Genomic DNA, 21,292 nt, shown 5'->3' on the forward strand with positions numbered 1-21,292 from the left:
TTCTGCCTGTTCCCCTGACAGTTTCCAGATGAGAACTTGAGAACTGGTGAATGCATTTTTAAAAAATTTGCACAGATGTGTAGTACCATGAAATACAGGTTAAGATCAATTTTCAGCAAAATCATTCCCGTTTTTTCACTATTATATGGCAGGGTATCACTAAATGTTCCACTAATGCCCCAATTTTATTTTTGTATTTTCTCATGAATCAATTAGAATGTTGTCCCATGAACTTCTGATCACTTCATCATAATAGGGAAGTTGTCACAAATTATGCTGATTTGCAAAATATAAATGTTGGTATTATATTAGAATTAGCATTTTCCTCTCTTGATGCCACATGTTGTCTTTATTATACATGTACATGTATGTCAAAGAGTGGTAGTTATTTGTCATGTAGACACTTGTAAATTTGAATACATCATCATAAAATGTATGCAAATGTGTGTTTTATATTTAATAAGTATGAAAGAAATGGGCATATTATGGATGGCAGATTTAGTCTGCTGAATACATTTGTATTTGTCAAGTGTGACACCTAACTTGACATTAGTTATCTGTTAAAATAACTTTTATATAAATAAAGAATAGATGAAGTTCAATGATTTTTTGAATTTTTTTTATATTTAGACTTTAAGTCCTTGAGAAAATTAAAGACTTGCGAAAAATCCTGAAAATCCTATAAAAATAAATTCTGTTAAATAATAAAATCATTAGTAGACTGTTATAGCAACCAAACATTTTACTGGATCATTATGGCCCTGTCTAGAATAACAATGTATTAAAACCGTTGATTGTTAGTGTGTAATAAAGAGCAATGGGAAGAGTTTAACTGAACTATAAATTACAGTAAGTTTCATGTGGTTTCTAAGTGAAATTTAATGGAAGCTAACTTATATTTCACCTGTATTTTCCTTTATCATTTGCTGATTATTAATCTATATTGTTTTTTTATGTATCTAAAGATCTGGAAGGAAAAATGGATTAAGTGAAAAGGTTTGGGACTTAATTTAACTGCTGTGTTACGTGTAATATTAAAGATAGATTCCTCTTTCAGCTCATGCTTTACCCAGTATAACCCATTAAACCCTTGTATTAGTTTGAAAAAAAATGATAACATAGAAGGCTGACATATAAGATTTCACATGAACATAACATAGATACATATGACTTCATTAATGTCATTTATTTACAGCTAGTGGTGTTAAAGGAAGGGGTGTACCAGTTATATGTGTTGTACTGGAAGGTGGAGCTAACACTATACGATCTGTTCTGGAGTATGTTACTGACACACCCCCTGTTCCTGTTGTTGTATGTGATGGGAGTGGCCGAGCAGCTGATTTGTTGGCATTTACACATAAATATACACTGGAAGATGGGTGAGGAAACTAGTACAGTCAGTTTCATTTCTTCTGGATCTTGTGAAAGTTTGTTTTACTTATTGTTTAGTCATATAAAGTAATTTCACTATAAAATGACTAATTCAAAATACAGTATTGAAAACTATTGATGATGTGCATATACGCAAGAATAACTCTCAATATCACCAATAAAATGATAGATGTCCAGGTATTATAGATGTAGAAATACCAGTCAGATAATTGGGGTAATGTTCTAAACTGAACCACCACATTAATGTCTAATCACAGTAATTTGTGTCACTTATAGTTTTAGACTTTCCACCCCCACCTCACTTCACCTTACTTGAGGTACAGTAATGGTGTGAGAGTGTGATGATGTGAACTGAAATCACATCAATCATACTATCATGTATAATGACAAGTTCAATTGTACATGTGTCAAATAACTTGTCAATGTGTACATAAAATGACATGGAGATCATTAATATTTGTATGTAAGATTGATCATAAATAGGTATCAAACTATCAATCATCTGTCTGGTAGACCAACCTGATAATCCCTCTGGCTTGAACAAGTCTTATTGATTTTTGTTTGTTTTAATGTAATGAGGAAAAATTTACTGAAATAAATCAAATGTAACGTAAATCAAAAATAAGTCTACATTATAATTAAAAAAGAAAGATAATTTTTATTTATTTAAATCTGTTTTGATTACATTATACCACATAATTTTATTTAAATTTCAGGAATGAAAGGTTGGCTAATTTTTTGCATGGAATCTTCCATATCTTTGTTTTAATTGTTTAAGCCTAGTTACCCCTTTGCTCTTCCAGTTTTATTTTGCTGTGATACCAGAATCCATCTAAACAAGCCTTATCGTGTCCTTTTATATACTTTCTAATGTCAGTGGTGCTTGCATGAACTGTATCTTTGATATATAAAGTAATTTTAAGTACAATTACATACATGTTTTGCTGGTAAAAATGATGCTATAAACAGTGTTATTTACATTAAAAAGAAAATATTAAACAGAAAGATGGAATAAGATTTTTCTTTTATTTCAATGTGTACTTTTATTGGTAATAAAGGGTTATATAAAAGTACATGTATCTTGATGAACACAATCCACAAACATTCTACATAATTAATCTTAACCAGTAACAGGAATTCCATGTCAAGTATGCTGTTTCCATATTCTTATTTCCTATTGTATTATTCTGAAGATATCTCTAAAGTTCATGGCTCATTGTGGGTTTTCTGCTTGGTTGGGCAAGCTTGAAGCTGTATATATATTATAACCTCCACAGTGACTATCTGTGATTATTTAGACAGTCAATAGTTTTTGTTGGAGGGCGAGGCGTTAGTAAAATCCCTCCAACAGATTTACTGATTGTCTAAATAATCATAGACGTTTATGGGAGCTTATAACATTTTTGTACGATTTGGCCTAGGTTTCTATATTACGGGGAAATAAATTATTCTTTTTATCGAACTATATTTCCTCCAAGGTATTTTGGAAATCATTCAGTGGTTATTAGTTAAAATCTATTTTTGTCTTGGTGTCCAGGTCAAATGTACACACTGGCCAGTAGCGCGATTGAACTTTTCAGGTCAAATTGTTTAAAAGTGCATCATTTCATTGATAGAGCTATATTAGTGTCAATCTCATTCTTCAGTTATTGTTATCATTGATGGATGGATTTTCCTTACATGGTCATTTGCGTATTGTTCATTCAAATATTTTCATTAATGGTGGATGAATTTTTCATTTGCATATTGCTGCTTCGGTTATTTGGATGAATGGTTTTATTTAATCACAAGTGGCAAACACAACACAAAATCGTACGAAGAAGTTTGTTGTTTATTGGTTTGATGTGGTTTATTCTTCCACATCTGTCTGCATAACCATTTCTTTGAAGTGACTCAAGTAATTTACAGTCTTTTAAACTTCTGTTGAGATGTCTGTAGAATCCTTCCTTTTATACATGTGATGTACCCTATCGAACTATATCAAAGAATAATAGAAGATTTATTGGTGGCTCTAGTTCCGAAGAATTCTAATGATTCTTAGCATTAAAAACCTATTATAGTCTTTTTTGTAGCATGTACATGGCCCTATCATTGAATGATACATAAAAAATTAATCAATTTCTGTAGTTTATTTTCCTTTCATCTGAGTGTCATCTACCTAGATGTAGTGTAGGCCTTGCTTACAGATACTTAGTCATATCATCTGAGTGTCATCTACCTAGATGTAGTGTACGCCTTGCTTACAGATACTTGGTCATAAGTAGATTGTTTTCAGTAGAATCTTTCATTATGGGTTTTCTGACTTTATGTTTCTACTAAAGAAGCAGGTGCTGCCATAAAAGTAAATTAAATTTCTATTTAAACAATATCTTATGTGTACTAGGACTTGATGCATTGCGTCATATCATGTCATATTTGTTTGGTATTTGGATTCTCCTATTGTTTATAATCCCCACTTGTTCTCTTTGTAGCAGTAGCATTTTCATTATAGCAGATTAATTTATATTTCTTGTATCAAAAGACGTTACCAGCATCACCTTATGGTTAAGGCCTTTTTTTGTTGAATTTTAATACATATGCAATTGTTTATGTTAAACATCCTTGTTTGAGACTTTGACATCTGAGTTTTAGTGGATTATGTTAACCATATTTGTATTTAGATATTGCCCATTCATTATCTTTATTGATTACAAACAGCTGCAGTCTACAAGCTGTGTTTGTAGAAATATTTATCAATTGTCCAAATGGTTAGTCAGTTTTTCATTGAAATATTTTATTTTCTAAAATTACCCTTTTTTATTTGCTAAGTTCAACAGTCAAAATTAATGCAATTTCTGAAGAAAGTAGATGTCCTTTGTAATCACTGAAGACTTGATCAATTTAAGCTTTGAGAAGTGTGGTAATTTTGATTAGGAATGTTGTTTGTAATAACATTTTGGTCTGAAGATTGGTGTCTCTGCCATGTTGTGATAAGTGTTCTCACATCAAATTCAAAAATGTATTATCGAAGTCAGAGAAATATGTTATAGTTTAACTAATGAACACAGTCCCAAAATCTGAAAGGTCATTATTAATGTGTTTCAGGACTATGCCAGAAAGTTTACGAGATCAGCTGATTCTGACCATACAGAAAACATTCCTATACACGCAGGAACAGGCTGAGAAACTATTTATTGAGCTGATGCTCTGTGTCAAGAAGAAAGAACTAGTATGTAGAAAGTAGACATAAGCCAACAGTAAAAACAAAAAGACCTTAAATAATTTGTCTCTATACTCAATGAGCTGCTGTAAACTGGACTTCTGACAAGAAGATTTCTATTATGTCATATAAACCTATATTTTAGAAGGAAAGTTTAAATATCCTTCTCCATTGTACCGTTAAATAAGGTAGGTCATCATGTAATGGTTGTTCAATTAAGAGATGACCAACTCTATACCTTGAAGTAAAATTAACTATTTAATTTGCTGTAATTATACCATTAAACATAAGAATCAGTTCATTAGCCATTGGCAACAGTGCCTTATGACTTAATTATTATTTCAATTTTGCTGCTAATTACCACAAAAATTGATAAAGTTTATTTCATAAAATTTAATTATATATATATAAATATTTAATTCAGATAAAGACAAGAAAAGCTAAATTAACCTTAACTGGATTATAATTGTTTTTATTATAGATAACAATCTTCAGAATGGGGGAAGGTGCTCAGGATATAGATCTGGCTATACTTACTGCTTTACTTAAAGGTTTGTTTCAAGGGGTTTAATAATATCAGAGCTTTAGGATGTAATGTACTCTAGAACCAAATTGTTCAATAATGGCACAAACCAGTCAATGACTGACTCATGACAGCTTCGGTACTGGCTTTTAGGGTGTTTAGCAATTTTTATCTTCATTAAAGGTCCACAGAATCTTCTTGTCTAGTTGCACCCAAGTTAGTTTTATAGCTAAGTCTATCAGATGGATGGCTGTAACAAAAATCTATTTACAATAAAAACAAATTAATTGTTAACAAACACCCAAAGTGACCTACGTAGAGTGTTCAATGAAGTATTATTTATAGAAATAGCGTCAACATTTTTATTTTTGTACTATTTATGCTTTTAGTCTCACAAGTGGTGACAAAATTATGCAAGGAAAACCTGATACGCAAATGACAAATGACTTCCATGAAATATAAGCATACAAACACAAGCCCAGAAAATGTTTTAAGGTGTTTTTGATCAAGATAAACTAGATAATTGTCTGTGTAACAGCCATTTATCTCTAGGATTTAGAGATGGATATAAAATCAATGATGTAATATATTCGTGGTCACATGAATGGTTTAACTGACAGCTTTACAATATAGTACTTACTGCAACTTTCAATTATATCAAGTTGCAGCAGAAATTGCAGTGTTTTGAACAGTTCTCAGAGTTTAATGAAGCAAATTAGTGATCAAATCAAGCCTGTTTCAATAAATCAAAAATCCTGTTTGTTCTCTAGTCAATATTTTCAATATTGGAAAAATAGGAATGGTTTTAAAAGGTCTTAAATAAATCTTTCTGTTAAAGTACAGCTATTAAAATAAGATATTTCAATTTATTTCCCTACTATCCATTCCATAGAAAATATTTTATGAATAAACCCCAAAACAAAATATGCTGAGTTTCACATAAATCTAGTAATGTATTCAGCTACTATTGAGATGGCAAAATATCTGATTAATAAAATGTGAACTATTTTTGCCTTCTTTGGTTAAATAAAGATATGCTTAATCCATCTGCACAACGAAAACTGATTTGTTCAAGGTGTCATAGTTTTTCTATCCTCTTTTGTCTATCCCAGACTTGATTTTTTATGAACAACCAGCAGGTGCTTCTAGAAAAGTAGAGGACGTTTACCCTACCAGTGCTCCTGATCCATGCTCCCAGTTTTTAATGGAGTACGAGTTGCTTATTTACTTTCGTTACTTTGTATGTATTATTTTGGTTATTTAATGTTCTTTGTTGTGTTTGTCTGTTTTCCTTGTCTGGTCTTTGTCCTCCCTGGATTGCATTCTTTTGATTTCTGCGAGAATCTTGGTTCCATTGATTACTCTTAAACAAAGCATTGTAATATCTCAAAAAGATATATGATATAAGGACTACTGTATCTACTTGTATAAAAATATTTCAGATATTTAGATCAATAATTGAAGTCATAACCTTTTCTATTGAGAAAAAAGTCAAAATTGTTGATGGAAAATTAACATTTTCTATGAAATTGTGCAAGGAGAGAATTTAGTGAAGTAAAAACATAAGTCTCACATTTCTTGTAATCCTATTTTCATTGCATGACAACACCTATTTGATATAATTTTGTCGGTTGAACTTTATAATGCTAATTTGTTGTTTGTAAGTTTTCAGGATGCTTAAGAGCATCACAGTTGTCATAAACAAGCAATATCCACATTTACACAGATGTCAAAACATGCAGTATCTACAAATAAAAAAATCAGAATTAACACTAGCAATTACAATATAAAATCTGGAACAGTAGCAGTATAATATAAAATCTGGTGAAATGATGTCATCAAACTTAAAACAGCTGTGTAATGAATTGTGATTTTGACCATTGAAATATTATCAACCATATTTTCATTTTCTAATGGTTACAAATATCTTAATGGTGGAATTTAATCCATACAGAGTAATTGTAGTTTTGAAGTTATGCCAGAAATTATCACAGTGGGCCAGTAAGGGTGAAATTAGATGCCTTATTGAGATGTTCAAAACTGATGTTATTCTGTTTATCTGTGATGTCACTGTCAATTTGATGTAAATTTATCATTGGAAATTGCATATACTTTTTTAGTATCACAGCAGAAGCCTGAGATAGAAATTATGAGGCAGTAAGAACAACGGAAAAACAATAAAGTTGCCAATAAATTAGTATATCTTTCACAATTTTTATTTTTTAATTGGGTTGTACTTCCTAAATGTAAGGTTGTTTGAATAGCTATGTATTGAAAGGTATTTCTAGAATATAATGTGGAATGTTTATTTTGTTATCTAGGGACTAATGCGAGTGCCCCTGACCAGCTGAGTTTAGCTTTAACATGGGATAGAGTAGATATAGCTAGAAGTCATATCTTTGTTTATGGCCAAGAATGGCCGGTAAGTTTATTTGAAGGCAGCAAGAATGATTAAACACAAAATAATTATGGTTGATATATTTAACATGGCTTCAATGAAGTTGATACTCAGAATGCTAAGAAAACTTGAAAAGAATAATATATTTTTTTGAAGATATCATGACATATTTTTCCTTTCTTTTACATATGTTGTATGACTTTTCACCATTAAAGTTCTGCAGTATCAGTCTCTATAAGAATCTGGCAGTGGGTGAAACATTGTCAGTAAATACCTAATTCAACTATGATTGTACTGTTGGAACTATTAAAGAGTGAGGACCATATTTGTCATAACTGTTGTGTATAATGAGCTATTAACTCATTAAAATGCTCAACCTATCAACAACTTCTTTAATAACCTACAACATTCTGGCAGTCACCTTTCAGGACTCTCTGCCATGTTTAATGAATAGTGATCATTTTAAAGAATACTATATTGAGTGAAATCATAATGGATAGTTAATGTAAATTTGACATGGTTATCTCTAATGGGTAGTGGATGTAACTTTGACATGGTTATTTTTAATTTTATTAATTTAGCCTGTGATTATTATAAAATTTTTCACTTGACATTTAAATTAATTTTGGTTTTGTGAATTTTATGCTAGAAGGAATCTTAAAAAAAAAAACTCTGATTGCTGTCTAAAAACCTAATGGATAAAAGATTTTTCAGGGCCATGTATTTCTTAAGGGTCATCATTAAAGTAATTTGTATCAGCGCTCTTTAAATGACTGATTGTTCTGAAACTGTAGGAAGGATCGCTAGAGCAGGCCATGATGGATGCATTAATTAATGACAGGGTAGATTTTGTCAAGTTGTTACTGGAGAATGGTGTTAGTATGTCAACATTCCTGACTATAGACAGATTAGAGGAGTTGTATAATACTGTAAGTTATTAATGGGATAAGTTATAATCGGACTAAAGGCACTTTTATACAGTGAGCTTCTTAGATTAACATGTATGGTGTCTTAACTAGATGATTTGTGATCTTAAGGACTTGTTTACAACAGAACAAAGACTGAAATGATGACTTACTCCTACTGTACTTTGAAAACTAGTAAGTGCCCTTTTGTTGTCAGGTTTTTATTGTTTTGGTAAGTATCTAAGAAGCATTCCTGTATCATTTCTGTTATTCTACATGGGTTGTTGATATTCCAGAGAATAGAACTTACTCAATCCAGTTAGTATAATACTATATGTGGTCATGTGTAGGAGGGAGAAGTGAATTATTGTCTTGTAATAATGAGTGATTCCCTTTTGTTTTGTTCATTAATACTATGTTTATAGTCAAACCTACTCTACACCTGTATTGGTAGGTCATCATTGAATTATTTGTTCTGATTACAAAAATCAAGTTCTTTCATGATAGATTGACCAATAGTCACAACTTGTAATAATATATCTTTAGTGATCACAGCTTCATATACTAAACTTATTAACTTGAATGAAATAGACTGATAAACATAGGCTAAAAAGTGATACATGTAGTAAGTTAAGATATTTATTTTGCAGAGACAAGGTCCATCGAACACACTTCGTTACTTAGTCAGAGATATCAAAAAGGTAAATAATCAACTGTGGCCAGGCAGCACTGATATATTTTTAGTAATGATGACTGTTGTTATCCTGTCATGTTTTCCATATACACTTTATACCTTTCCAAAGTAATGCTGAAGTGACCTTAGTGTACTGCGATGTTTCTAAAGTATGTGTAAGGAAATAAAAGATAATCATTACTTGTGTTTTGTATAAAGTTAATTATTGGTACTAGCATGCCTTATTATTGCTATCATGTTATAAAACTTAAATTATGAACCCTAGAAAGACATTTATCTAGAATTTGTTAGGGGAATTACATAATACAATAGCTTACCATCCTTAGTCACATTTTAACTATATGTTTAATTAGGTTACTTTAAGTGCTTCGTGATTGTTTGACTTCAATATAAACATATACATTTCTATTTTTTACCTTGTTCTAATATAGCTTTGTCAGTTATTGTCTGTTTTTATTTGTTTTAATAAGAACATTGACACCTACTATTTGTATTTACCAGGAATGAAATTATGTAATGAAGACAAGATTTCTTGATACTTTTGATAAAGTGTTACTTTTACACAATGTAAAAAGTATAGATGACGTAAGTTTAGGAAATGATTGTTTCAACTTTTCCGGACTAGAAAGTTTTTTAGAAATATTGGAAGCTTTTTTTCCATATCTAGAACAATCCCATGTTGTAATTATTATATCAAGATTCAGTGATGGGGAACTAATTCTGAAATTATAACATTCTGCCACAATAACCTCTGTGACAGTTGTATGTTTGACATTTGCTATAATAAATGAGTATTTTCCATTTTTTAGCACGTTCCTACCAATTATCACTACAGTTTGTTAGATATTGGGTTAGTTATTGAACATCTGATGGACGGGGCCTTCAGAGCCACATACTGTAGGAAAAGGTTCAGACAGAAATATCACGCCATTAAGAGGAATGTAAGATATAATAATATCATTGATTTTTGTGGACAAACTTGGTCTGAAGTGCATGTTATATGTAACAGAGCTACCTCGTATGTCATTGAATAATTCCCAACAAATTTAATGTTGTAATTCATATACATGACAAAGTTAATTTTAATTTATGAAATTGATTCTCCTCTAACTTGATGTAAGGTACAATGAACTATTATTACCTTTTTACTTAAGTTTAAAAAAAAAAAAATTGTTTTGCCCATCAAAAATTTTGTTACAATACTACTCTGAATTTTAATGGACAGAATTTCAAATAATAGTTTTTTTTAAATTAATTAGATAACTTTAATAATAAATTTAAATTTTTAGCAAAAACTGGTTGAAGTAAGTAGAAGAGTGGGATCCTGTCAATAAGATTTTACATATCATTGTCATCTTTTTATATACTTTAAACTAATTTCATTTTATTTTCCATGTGCTTTGTCTTCCTTTGTTGCTTTATTTAATGCCTTTGATTTATGTCTTTTAGTAAGTTTTAATTAATTTTTAATCCAACTTAATGTGGTTTTTGTATTGACTAAAAGTAGCTTGACATTTTCTTTTTACATATAGATAAACTTATTGAGGAGAATTGATAGATGCATCCTTAAAGTGTACAATGTAGTGGTATATTAGGTGTAGATTTTAAAAGGTTATAAATAGAAGAACTAATCTTTAAAAAGAGGCAAAATGTCTGATAGAAATTAAACAGATACTGTCGAGTTAAAATTATAAATTTACATATTCTTTAAACTGTCTGAATAAATTGAGCAATCTGTTTACTTTTACATTTAAATAATATTGTCCAGAAGGTGGTCTTAAATCTGCAGCTAGTTCCAATAGTTAGCTCACGTGGCCCACTGGCCCATCACTGGGCGGCTGTCATCATCATTGTAAACAATTTTTCAAAACTCCTCTCCTCTGAAACAACAGAACCAATTAAAACCAAACATGGTATGAATGTTCCTCATGGTATTCTACATAGAACCGATGTGGGGATTTTTGCACCATCAATTTTACTAAAAATAGAACTTAGGGGTTAGACAGAAATTTTTTGCATACATCTCCAAAACTATTAGGTTTAGCAGAATTCTGACAGGGTAAAAGTGTTTAGCATGATGAGATCTATCTGTGGTCAAATTTTGGTGTAAATTTGTTCAGTGATTTTTGAGTTGTTGCCTTTCTTCAAGGTATTTTGCTATTTTTAATGTTATTACTTTAAAAAAAATTCTCGTCAGAAACTACTAGACAGAATTCAATGAAAATTTATATGATTGTTCTTTAGGTATGAGCATTAGGAAATTTTATCTTAAGAAAAACATGGCTGCTCTTTAGAGTTTTAAGTTCCAACAGTTGTTGAATGGACAGGTTGTTGTGTCAAGTGGTATTAAAATACCCTATATTCTATATTTATCACACCTATGTTAATATGTGTGAGGAAACCATACTTGTTTTTCTAGTTGTTTTAGTAGAATGCATTAATTTGTACGTATGTAACAGTAGGTTTTGTTGATGTTTTTTTTCAGTATACATGTATCAGGTATATCTTAGCTTTTGCTTCCTTATAACAGTTAAATGATAACTTGATAAAATGTTTCTTTTTATGTTTAATTGGAGATTTTGGAATATTTGTTTGGGGATTATATTGGAATCATTGTGGCTGTCTGTTTGTCCCACTGTCCCTTACCGTATCTTGAAGTGCCAAGTCCCCAAAAAAGACATTTAATGGATTTTAATGGATCTATGTATGTAGATGTGCATGAAAGAAGATATCATTAAATTAGATATCAATTATTATCATTGGATATATGAAAGGGGAGATACTCCATTATAAGTGTACACATGTTCTGGGGGAAGGGAAAATCTTTATTTACTTTTTTTTAAATATAATTATCAGTGTACTCTAATCAGTGGTGAGACATAAAGTAGTGCATTTCATAAATAATTATATTAGAAAATGGTTATGTAGTCAGAATTGATCTTTTCTTGATACATTCTTGTATGAATCTGTTTGTCTATTACTGTAGGGCACAGTAGGGAACATGGGAAATCTTGTGACAATGTTACCAGTCATCATAAATACTAAAGAAGCCCAGGAATTATTCCCCTATCCATTCCATGATCTTATGATCTGGTCCATTTTAATGAAGAGACAAAAGATGGCATTGTCAATGTGGCAGCATGGAGAGGAAGCCATGGCAAAGGTTTGTCATAGATGTGTTTAAAGGAAATAATTATTTGAAAAATATCTGAAACACAATTAAATGTAACTGCCTTTGCATTTTCAGCGATGTTAGTGTAGGCATGTTATAAAAAAACCCTACAATATACATAGAGTAAGATTCTTCTGTGGATAATGGGGTTTGTTGTCTTCATAGGATATAAGTTTGAAAGCCACCACTGTCAGTCTTAAAAAACCTCTTAAATTTCACCTTAAATGATTTTTTAATGTGGCAAAACATTTTAAGTGATCGGTAATACTTTATTTTGAGGAGCTGACAGTCAGAAAACTGTTATGATGGTGAATTATGTTTCAGGCATTGATGGCTTGTAAGCTGTATAGAGCCATGGCACATGAGGCTGATCATGATGATTTAGAGGTAGACATATCTACTGAACTCAAGTCCTACGCTGAGTAAGTATTTAAGGTGTTTTACATCCCTCAGTATTCCTGGAGATAATAATTGTCATAATAAAATCAAACAAAGGACACTAAATGTTTAGTAAATCTAGAACTCTATTATGTTTGAAAATTGTAACAGCTATTTCTTTCTGATAGGGAGTTCCAGAAGTTGTCATTAGAGATGTTAGAGCATTGTTATAAGTTAGATGATGACTATACCCAGCAGTTACTAACCTATGAACTGAAGAATTTCAGTGACCAGACTTGTTTGAGTATAGCTGTGGCTGCCAATCACAGGGCATTCATAGCTCACACATGTTGTCAGCAGTTACTTAATGATATGTGGATGGGAGGATTACAGATGAGGAAAAATAGCAATTTCAAGGTTTATACTTATGTCATGATTCATTAAGAAACCTAATGGCTTGGAGATAAAATTTCAGTAAATATCTTTCATTGGGAAAGTTTGTGGAATTATAGAAATTTTCAGAAACCGGACAGAGTTATCTCTCTTCTGCTGATGGTCTTCTATCAGATCATAAAAAGTACAGTTTGATTCTCAGGAAAATTAACATACATTGTTTTACCTATCTGTACCGTTTATTCTTTTCAGTATACCTGTATGTAAATATATATTTTGATAAGTGGTCCTGAGTATTTTCTGGTTTTAGGTTATTATGGGAGTATTTTTCCCACCTGCTATAATGTGGCTGGATTTTAAGAGTAAAGAAGAGTTACAACTGATGCCACAGACAATGGAAGAGCATTTGGATGAGTTAGAGTCAGAAGCTAGTGACCCAGAGTTATCTTTCTCTATCAATGATGACCAGGATGTGAGTACAGTATACAATGTATAGTGGGTTTCTATGAAAACTCTCAGGAATGAGATAATATTTGTTACTATACTGGCACACTTATCTAAATCTCATAATCTACCACTTATTACAATTTTTTTTTAAATGAAATGTAAAAGTGTAAATTCATAGCAGAAAGAAACGTGAAAAGATAAGTCCACTTCAAAAGTAAGCTGAATTAGATAATTAATAAAATAAAACTGTGAAAGTACTGTAATTATTGGATTAGGATTTTTGAGTTTGTGGTTTTAAAGTTTTCAGTATACGCATCAATGGAAATCTCCTTTTCATTGGGAACCAAATTTCATGCTTTGATCTACCACGAAAACCACAAAAATTGGTACCCTACAAAAAATAGTACTTTCACAGTATTCAACCAAATATTGTGTGAATTGATAATTATTTTTTAGTATTGATCAATGCAAGTTTATACACATAACTGTTTTGAAATCTCTGAAGTAAAGCAGGAGGAACTTTATTACTGTTAAGATACAGGTACATGGCTGAATTAAATTTGTTGAACTTAAGGTGATCAATTTAAATATAGTAAGTTTATTTTTGACTGAGGAAGTCTTTATATTGTAGTTGTCAGATGTAAGTACTGGACGCATGTTGTCATAATCTGAGCATTGTTTTTATTGCATGGAAGTCATACCCATACCTACTAAGGATTGTTTACATGAAGTTGTATTGAAAATTAAAAAACAATTACAAAATTTGTGAAGAACTGAGGAAAATGCAGACGTTTGTTTGACTAAAGTTTCGATAAAATTTGATGTATGAAAGGGGTTTAAATATTCTTTTGAATGAACATTTTTTTCCATATTAAATCGATAAGCATGTAGAACATATCCCTTCATTTTATAATTTGTACCAGTTACATTTTGCTTTAGTTGTTTGTCCTTTCTTAAAAAAATTCCTTGTCTAAATTACCATTTGATATTTCTGTTGAAGTGGTTCAGTCATGTGTCAGCTTATATTAAAATTTTTTCTTCATATTTTTACACATTTGTCAGCTTAAGCCATTTGCTTTAAGGTCCCTTTAACTTGTTTATTATACCCCTCACTTTGTGGGAGGTATTTTATAGTGATCATGGTGTCCATTTATAGCTCGTCCTTCTATTGATTTGTCTGTCCATCCAAAACTTTTTGGTTACAGTTATCTCTTAAATTTCTTATCACAGCCACATGATATTTTGATAGAAGCTTTATATAGGTATGCCATATGGTGGGAGTCTGTTTCAGATTGAAGTGACATCTACTTCCTATTTAACAACTTAGTATTTTTTTTTTATTTTTACTAGATGGTTACTGGGGTGGGAAGTGGGGTGGCGTGGGAATTGGTGTGTGGGGTTGGAACAGGCGTGGGGTTGGAACAGGTGTGGGTTGGGAAGTGATGTGGGGTATCCTTTATTCAGCTTTGCTCACACTTTTTCTTGTTTTCTATTCAGTTGTTGGAATTCACTGATATCTCTAAAACTTCATTAAAACGTCATTATCTTATTTGAGTATCAATGTGTCCTAAGTTTTGGTGCTATTTAAAATCATACAATATTCAGTTTTTATTTTGTTAGAACCAAACCAGATTTTATCTGTTAGGAATAATAGGAGGATATTTAATAAGAGTTGAATAGCACGAGAAAAGTCCAACATATTTCAAGTTCTTTGCATGATTTATTTGACTAAGATTACCTTTAAATGTGTTTTTTGTTATAGATCTACTCTGATGATTTAAACATTGGATCCAGTAAAGAATCTATTTCAAAGACAGCAGAGAAGACTGCCAATGGTAATGTGTCTCGTCGTAACTCAGTCATGACCGAAACCAGCAATAACTTAGAATACTCACATTTTGTTCTCAGGAAAAAGAAAAGTTCTCTACGGCTTGGAAAGAAAATTTACGAATTTTACAACGCACCAATTACTAAGTTTTGGTTTTATACGGTAAGTTTCTTTCTTAAATACATTCTAATAGATTCCAGACAGGATTTTTTTCTGATTTAAATCTGATTTTACTGTTACATATCTGTCTTTCCTCATCATATTGTCTTAGTGTTATGCAACACATAAGGCGTCCACTAGGGTCCTCCATCCAGCTCTGTCTTTTGCTATTCTTTCCATTTTACCATTACTGATTCCTTCCGTTTTGATCCCCCTTCTAACATCTTTTACCATGTACTCTTTGGTCGTCCTGTTTTCCTTCTGCCAGCTGATGTCCAACTTAGTGCTTTCCTTACATGCCTGATGTTATCCATTCTAAGCACATGCTCTGTATATTTCCATCTCCTTTTCTTTATTTCCATGTTGATGTTATTTATTCCAGTTCTGTGAGTTCATTCTTAGATACTTTAATTCTTAAATTTTATTCTAAACAATCTTCAGTCTACTCCAGTGTGTTGACAGTTTGTTTTCATGATCTTGGTCTTTTTATCAATTTGTCTTTAGCCCAATTTTCCTTGCTTCTTTGCTGGTGTCATTCTGTTTCAATTACATGTGCTGGACAGTATGGGACAATAGACTTATGTCATTAGCGAAGTCCATGTCTTCCAATGCATCTGTTGTCCCCACAGAATATCTGTTTGTTCATTTGTTACTCTTCTCTTATCCATTCAATTACAAGGAGAAAGAGTAAAGGTGACAAAATACATCCCTGTTATCAAAAACCAATCTGTCACCTCACCATCATGTCATACTGCACAGTTGAATTCATTGTACATTTCTTTGATGATTTTGATGTCAATCCAATAATGTTTAAAGATGTTCCAAAGAGAATCTGTATACTATCAAAATGTCTTTTCAAAGTTTATGTTATTTTATTTATAGAGATGTGTTCTATTCATATGTCTGTTTAGTAATAGATTGTAATATAAGAATATTATTAACACACAATCTATTTTTCCTAAAGCCACTTTGTTCTTCCTGGAAAACTTTATCTACTGATATTTTAAGTCTGTCTAGTGTAATATAAGATTTTTCCTGGCACAGATAAAAGACAAATACATGTACTAAGCCATGTATTGTAATTAGTAAGTTATTCTCTCTATGGTAGTTTGACAGTAATACCTTGTTTCCATTCTGCTGGTATAACTTTATCTCTCATGATTTTATTCAATAGCTGTTTCAAAATGTCTACACTTAATCCTATGTCTGACTTTAATGTTTCAGCTTGCATTTGATCAATACCTGCTGTTTGTTGTTTTTCAGTTTCTTGGTGGCATTTAAGATCTCATCTTCAGATATTTCACCTGTGTTAATATCTAATGATTGCATTCCAACTTCATCAAATGTGTGTAGATCATGTGGTAACTCTCTTTTTAAAACTACATTTGAAATTTCCATCTTATCTTTTTTTACTGTTTATTTAATTCCAATTTCATCAATTTCCATTCTTTTGTTGGCTAAGTAAAATCGTGTTGGAAAATTCTAATCATTTGATCCTAAGAATGGTTGAACAATACCTTTGCATACCTTGTACAAACTATCAAGTAGACTGACACACAAATGTGACATTATTAGTTGAAATTACAAGTGTATCAAGTCATAAAAACTCACTTCTTTAAAGAATGTATATTTGTATATGAAACTACCATAAGTTCAAGAAGAGGCTAAGGAATTTACAGTCATTTTTTTTTCATCCTTTTTTGTTTTGCATTTCAATGGCAGGTATAAATTGTGTACATACAGATTATCCTTCAGTAATGGGTGGTTTGAATTATTTCTCCATTCAAGATAGTAAAATTAAAATTTTCAACATTTGCGCTTAAGCAAGCATAATAAAATCTTAATTTACAATGGAGAGTGGAAAAATAGTTCAAATCAAGAATAGGCTGAAGGAGAATTGGTTTCTCCCATGAAATCTGTAGAAAACTTTGCAATGTAAATTAGTTGGAAAATTCTCACAGAAATTTAGTCACCTCTGTGGTTAAAAAGTCATGGCCATTTTCACTTACCAGCTTAGAATGGGAGAAACATAGATAACAATGTCCACCTTTTGCTTAGGAAAATTTGGACAAATTAATGCATTTTAAACTTTTACCAATTTTTGCTCAAACTTCTTGATTAATTAAAACCAAACTTGATTTGAATGTTTTTAAGTGTATTTTGCATAGAACTTATGTTTGAGTTTTTTAATCTGTGGAGAAACATGGCCACTGTTACTTAAAACAGAACATAGGGGTGCAACGGAAGTTTTTTGCATATATAATTCAAAATCCATTAGGTTAAGCAAAATTTTAAGGGGATAAAAGTGTTCAGAATGATGAGGTCTATCTTTAGTTATTTTTTTTTGTAAGTTTGTTAATTCATGATCGAACTATTGCCCTTATTTAATGTTTTTTGGCCATGTAACTGAATTTGGTATGAATGCTCCTTAGGGTATTCTGCATCAAACTGACAAAAAATAGAGCATAAGGGTAAGTCAGAAATTTTTTCTCATTCATCTCCAAAATTGTTAGGTTAAGCCAAATCCTTTCAATTGCCGAAATGATCCTTATTATTAGGCCACAAAATGGTACAAAGGATTAAGGTTTCGGATGACTCCTTGTTGGAGTTATAACCCTTGAAAGGTGAAAAAGGATGGTTTTTTTTTACACATTTCAGCCAATATCTTGAAAACTTTAATAGGTAGAAAGAAACTTTCAATTGATAAAATGATCGTTGTGATAAGTCCTATCGAAGTCTTCTTTGTGTTAAACCTATTGGACAACTCCTTGTTAGTTATTGCCCTTGAAAGGCAAACATTTAACTAGTTGAGCAATTCAGGCTCCTGGTAGCCTCTTGTTATTATAAACAGAGCAGGGATGGGTTGTAGAACACTATTTTTTTATTAAGGTTTGTTTTCCTGTTTTTCAGATCCTGTATGTGTTTTTCCTGTTGTCATTTATATACACCGTGTTAGTACGGACATATCCACTACCTAACTGGCAGGAGTACTTCATGATTTGTTATGTACTTACATTGGCCTTTGAGAAGTTTAGACAGGTTTGTATTTCTCCTAATTAGTCTGTTGGTTTAAGGCTTTTTTCATTTTTTTGTTTTTGTAGTTTATCTTAATTCTAAGTTTCCGTTGTTAAAGGTTATTTAGTCCAATATGGATTTCTACTATCAAATTAATTGCAAGCAGAATTTCCTTTTTTGTGCCACTTTTTAATTGGGTCTGTATGCCATATAATGATCAGCCTGCCTAGGCTTATATTATTTGACATATTGATATCGAAATGATATCTAGTTAGTTAATTGTCATGTTTAATCACTATTTTTGTGTAGTTTCAATGATGATATTCAGCTCTAAACTTTTTATCTACCGAATCTTATGCCTCTGAATGGGAGATCTGAGCTAAGAAATTCCCTGCCATACTTACAAGCCTTGTCAAAAATTTGAAGTTTAAGGCCAATCAATGGACCACCTTGAGTATTCTGACTGAGTGTTATACAGCCACAGTTATGATGTAAATTCAATATGGTAGAGTTTCATAAGTAATGTTTAACGTGACACATGTTTGGTTTGTATGCAATGGATGGTAACTAAGGTCAAAACAATTTCCAAAAATGAAAGGCATACAAACACTAAGAACAGATGATTAGAACAAAAACATACAAAACATTTAGAAACCAAAAGAAAATCCACAACAATCTTTAAAGTTATTGTCAAAGTAACCCTGGTAGGAGTAGGTTACTGAGAATCAGGTGGACTAGTAGGGCAAATATCTTCTTACTAGAAAAATCAGCTGATGATTTAAAGTCTTGAAACTCTTCTGAATTTTATTTGCTAGAAAGTCGTATAGCTGGATGTGCTGCATTTTTGTTATGTGTTAAAATGATGTTAAAATTAATGAAAAGAAAAGAAGAACCTGATGGAATGTCAAAATAATAAAACGGCTATGCTAAACTTCAGGTAGATAGGGCAGTCATGAAAACTGAATATGTTCAATAATTTTGCACTGCTGAATGTAAATCATAGCATGCTGCAGTATTATGTAGTAATATATGGCATTGTCCATGTTATCATTGTTGTCATCTGTAGACACTGGAGTTTCATGCAATAATTTGAGTATTTGTCAGTTGATCTTTATAAAATTTTATAACAACGTTTCAAACCACAAAAGAAAGGTTGGTGTTGATTTTGGGGGTTATGGCAGTGTGGGAAACCACCGCTCGCCAGCTCGCCAAATACGAATAGATGTGTATTTTGGCAAGTTCTCATTTGCTTACACTCGTCAATTTGGGGACCGTCATTTGATTGGCAAGTTTCAAGGAAAGTTAACCAGCCAACATGTTATTTAGTAAATTATCCATCATACATTAAAAATATGTTCCCTACATTTTAAGAAGTTTAGCTTGAATATGTCAAGTGAATTTTGGCATAATATGCACAATTTTATTGACTTGTGAAGCATTGTTTATGATCTACCATTTTAATTTCTGGTAAACGGGATGTGCCAAAACCTAGGTGACCGTTCTGATCTCGTATTAGTATTCAAACCAAACTATCGTGGTAATTTAAGATTTGCTACCTTGCAAAGAAAAAAGAAAGGCAGAAGATAGTCAAATCCAAGAGAAAACAGATGATAGTACAGCAAAAATACCCAAAAAATGTGGTCAGTTGATTTTATATTTGGCTAGCAAGATCAATATTCCACTGGCATTACAAAATGGCAAGTTGGTGAAAAAAATGGTTTCTCACACTGTTATGGCTCAATCCGTTTTAGAATTAGAGGCCTAAAACAAGTATTTCATTGAATTTAACTATATGACTCTAATTATAGACATGTTTATGGTATTGTTCCACAATAGTCTATACTACAATGGTCAGACTTAGATTAATTTTGGGGTAAAGACTTGAACTTTTCAGAAATAAGGGGCCAAAAAATGGCGGAGAAGCAGAAACATGAATTTTCTTGACTTTACTTTGAATTGTAATACAAGGTGCCATACCACAAAAGGAAGACTGGGATGGTTTTTGGGGTTGTGACTTGAGCCAAGTATGAATAAGGGACAACAAAGGGACCAGAAACAAGTATGAATAAGAGGCAACAAAGGGACCAGTATTTATGTTAGTCTGATTAGAATTTTTTTTATTTGATTCCTCATGAATATTTCTATCAGATTTCATATATCTTTTATAGGTTTTAAATATTACAGGCCAAAGGGGGCCACACCACAAATAATTATCTCATTTATTTTTGCGCTATTTTAAAAAAAATATTTTATTAGATTCCTCATGATAATTTCTGTCTGCATTTTTCACTCAGATTTCCTACGGTTTTGAAAGTTATGATTTTGGAATTTTTTTTACTGGATTCCGTATAAAAATTCCAGCATAAATACATGAACTTTAAGTAGAATGCTTACTATATTAATCCTATCATTTACTGAGTTTGAGATATTGAGGTACAAAGTGATTCATGATGAGCTTTATACTTAAATTGAATTTCAAAATATTATGCAATATTGTGTCCAAACAGGTTGTTATGTCCACAATAAACTGTAAGTCCCTATGTTCCACTTTAGAGTTCAACTGGCAGCAGTTGTATCAAGCTGCACTCAGTGAAGCTTTTTATTTTCACCATAATGTGGTAGTGTATCACTCAATGTTTCATTAATGCCTATTATTTTAGTTTTAGTAATGATAAAATCTTAATTCTTAATATATGAAATCTAGATTAATGTTATGTTTTACTCATCCACAACTCTTGATTGAATGTTTACAATAAATATTCTTTGTTATTAACCGCTTTCTTTCTCCT

The 21,292-nt window shown here is 31.4% G+C and overlaps 1 protein-coding gene across 3 annotated transcripts in view; it reads left to right on the forward strand.

The window, feature by feature from the left end:
* LOC148622968 (transient receptor potential cation channel subfamily M member 3-like) overlaps positions 1–21,292 on the forward strand; it is a 97,201-nt gene that overhangs the window by 58,854 nt on the left and 17,055 nt on the right. For 2 of the 3 annotated variants that reach the window (XM_088573356.1, XM_088573357.1), the window contains exons 8-21: positions 1,196–1,379; positions 4,477–4,600; positions 5,073–5,142; positions 7,436–7,536; positions 8,307–8,441; positions 9,068–9,118; positions 9,921–10,052; positions 10,401–10,415; positions 12,098–12,274; positions 12,608–12,705; positions 12,850–13,078; positions 13,365–13,526; positions 15,264–15,491; positions 18,399–18,527. In XM_088573356.1, the coding sequence (XP_088429482.1) occupies positions 1,196–1,379; positions 4,477–4,600; positions 5,073–5,142; positions 7,436–7,536; positions 8,307–8,441; positions 9,068–9,118; positions 9,921–10,052; positions 10,401–10,415; positions 12,098–12,274; positions 12,608–12,705; positions 12,850–13,078; positions 13,365–13,526; positions 15,264–15,491; positions 18,399–18,527 (1,835 nt within the window). The remainder of the gene's footprint in view (positions 1–1,195; positions 1,380–4,476; positions 4,601–5,072; positions 5,143–7,435; positions 7,537–8,306; positions 8,442–9,067; positions 9,119–9,920; positions 10,053–10,400; positions 10,416–12,097; positions 12,275–12,607; positions 12,706–12,849; positions 13,079–13,364; positions 13,527–15,263; positions 15,492–18,398; positions 18,528–21,292) is intronic. The other variant, XM_088573358.1, reaches the window with a different exon arrangement.

Source organism: Perna viridis, chromosome 3, assembly GCF_037379345.1.
Source record: "Perna viridis isolate PV_CMFRI_1.1 ecotype Kerala chromosome 3, ASM3737934v1, whole genome shotgun sequence".
In the NCBI taxonomy this organism is placed as follows: Eukaryota; Metazoa; Mollusca; class Bivalvia; order Mytilida; family Mytilidae; genus Perna; species Perna viridis.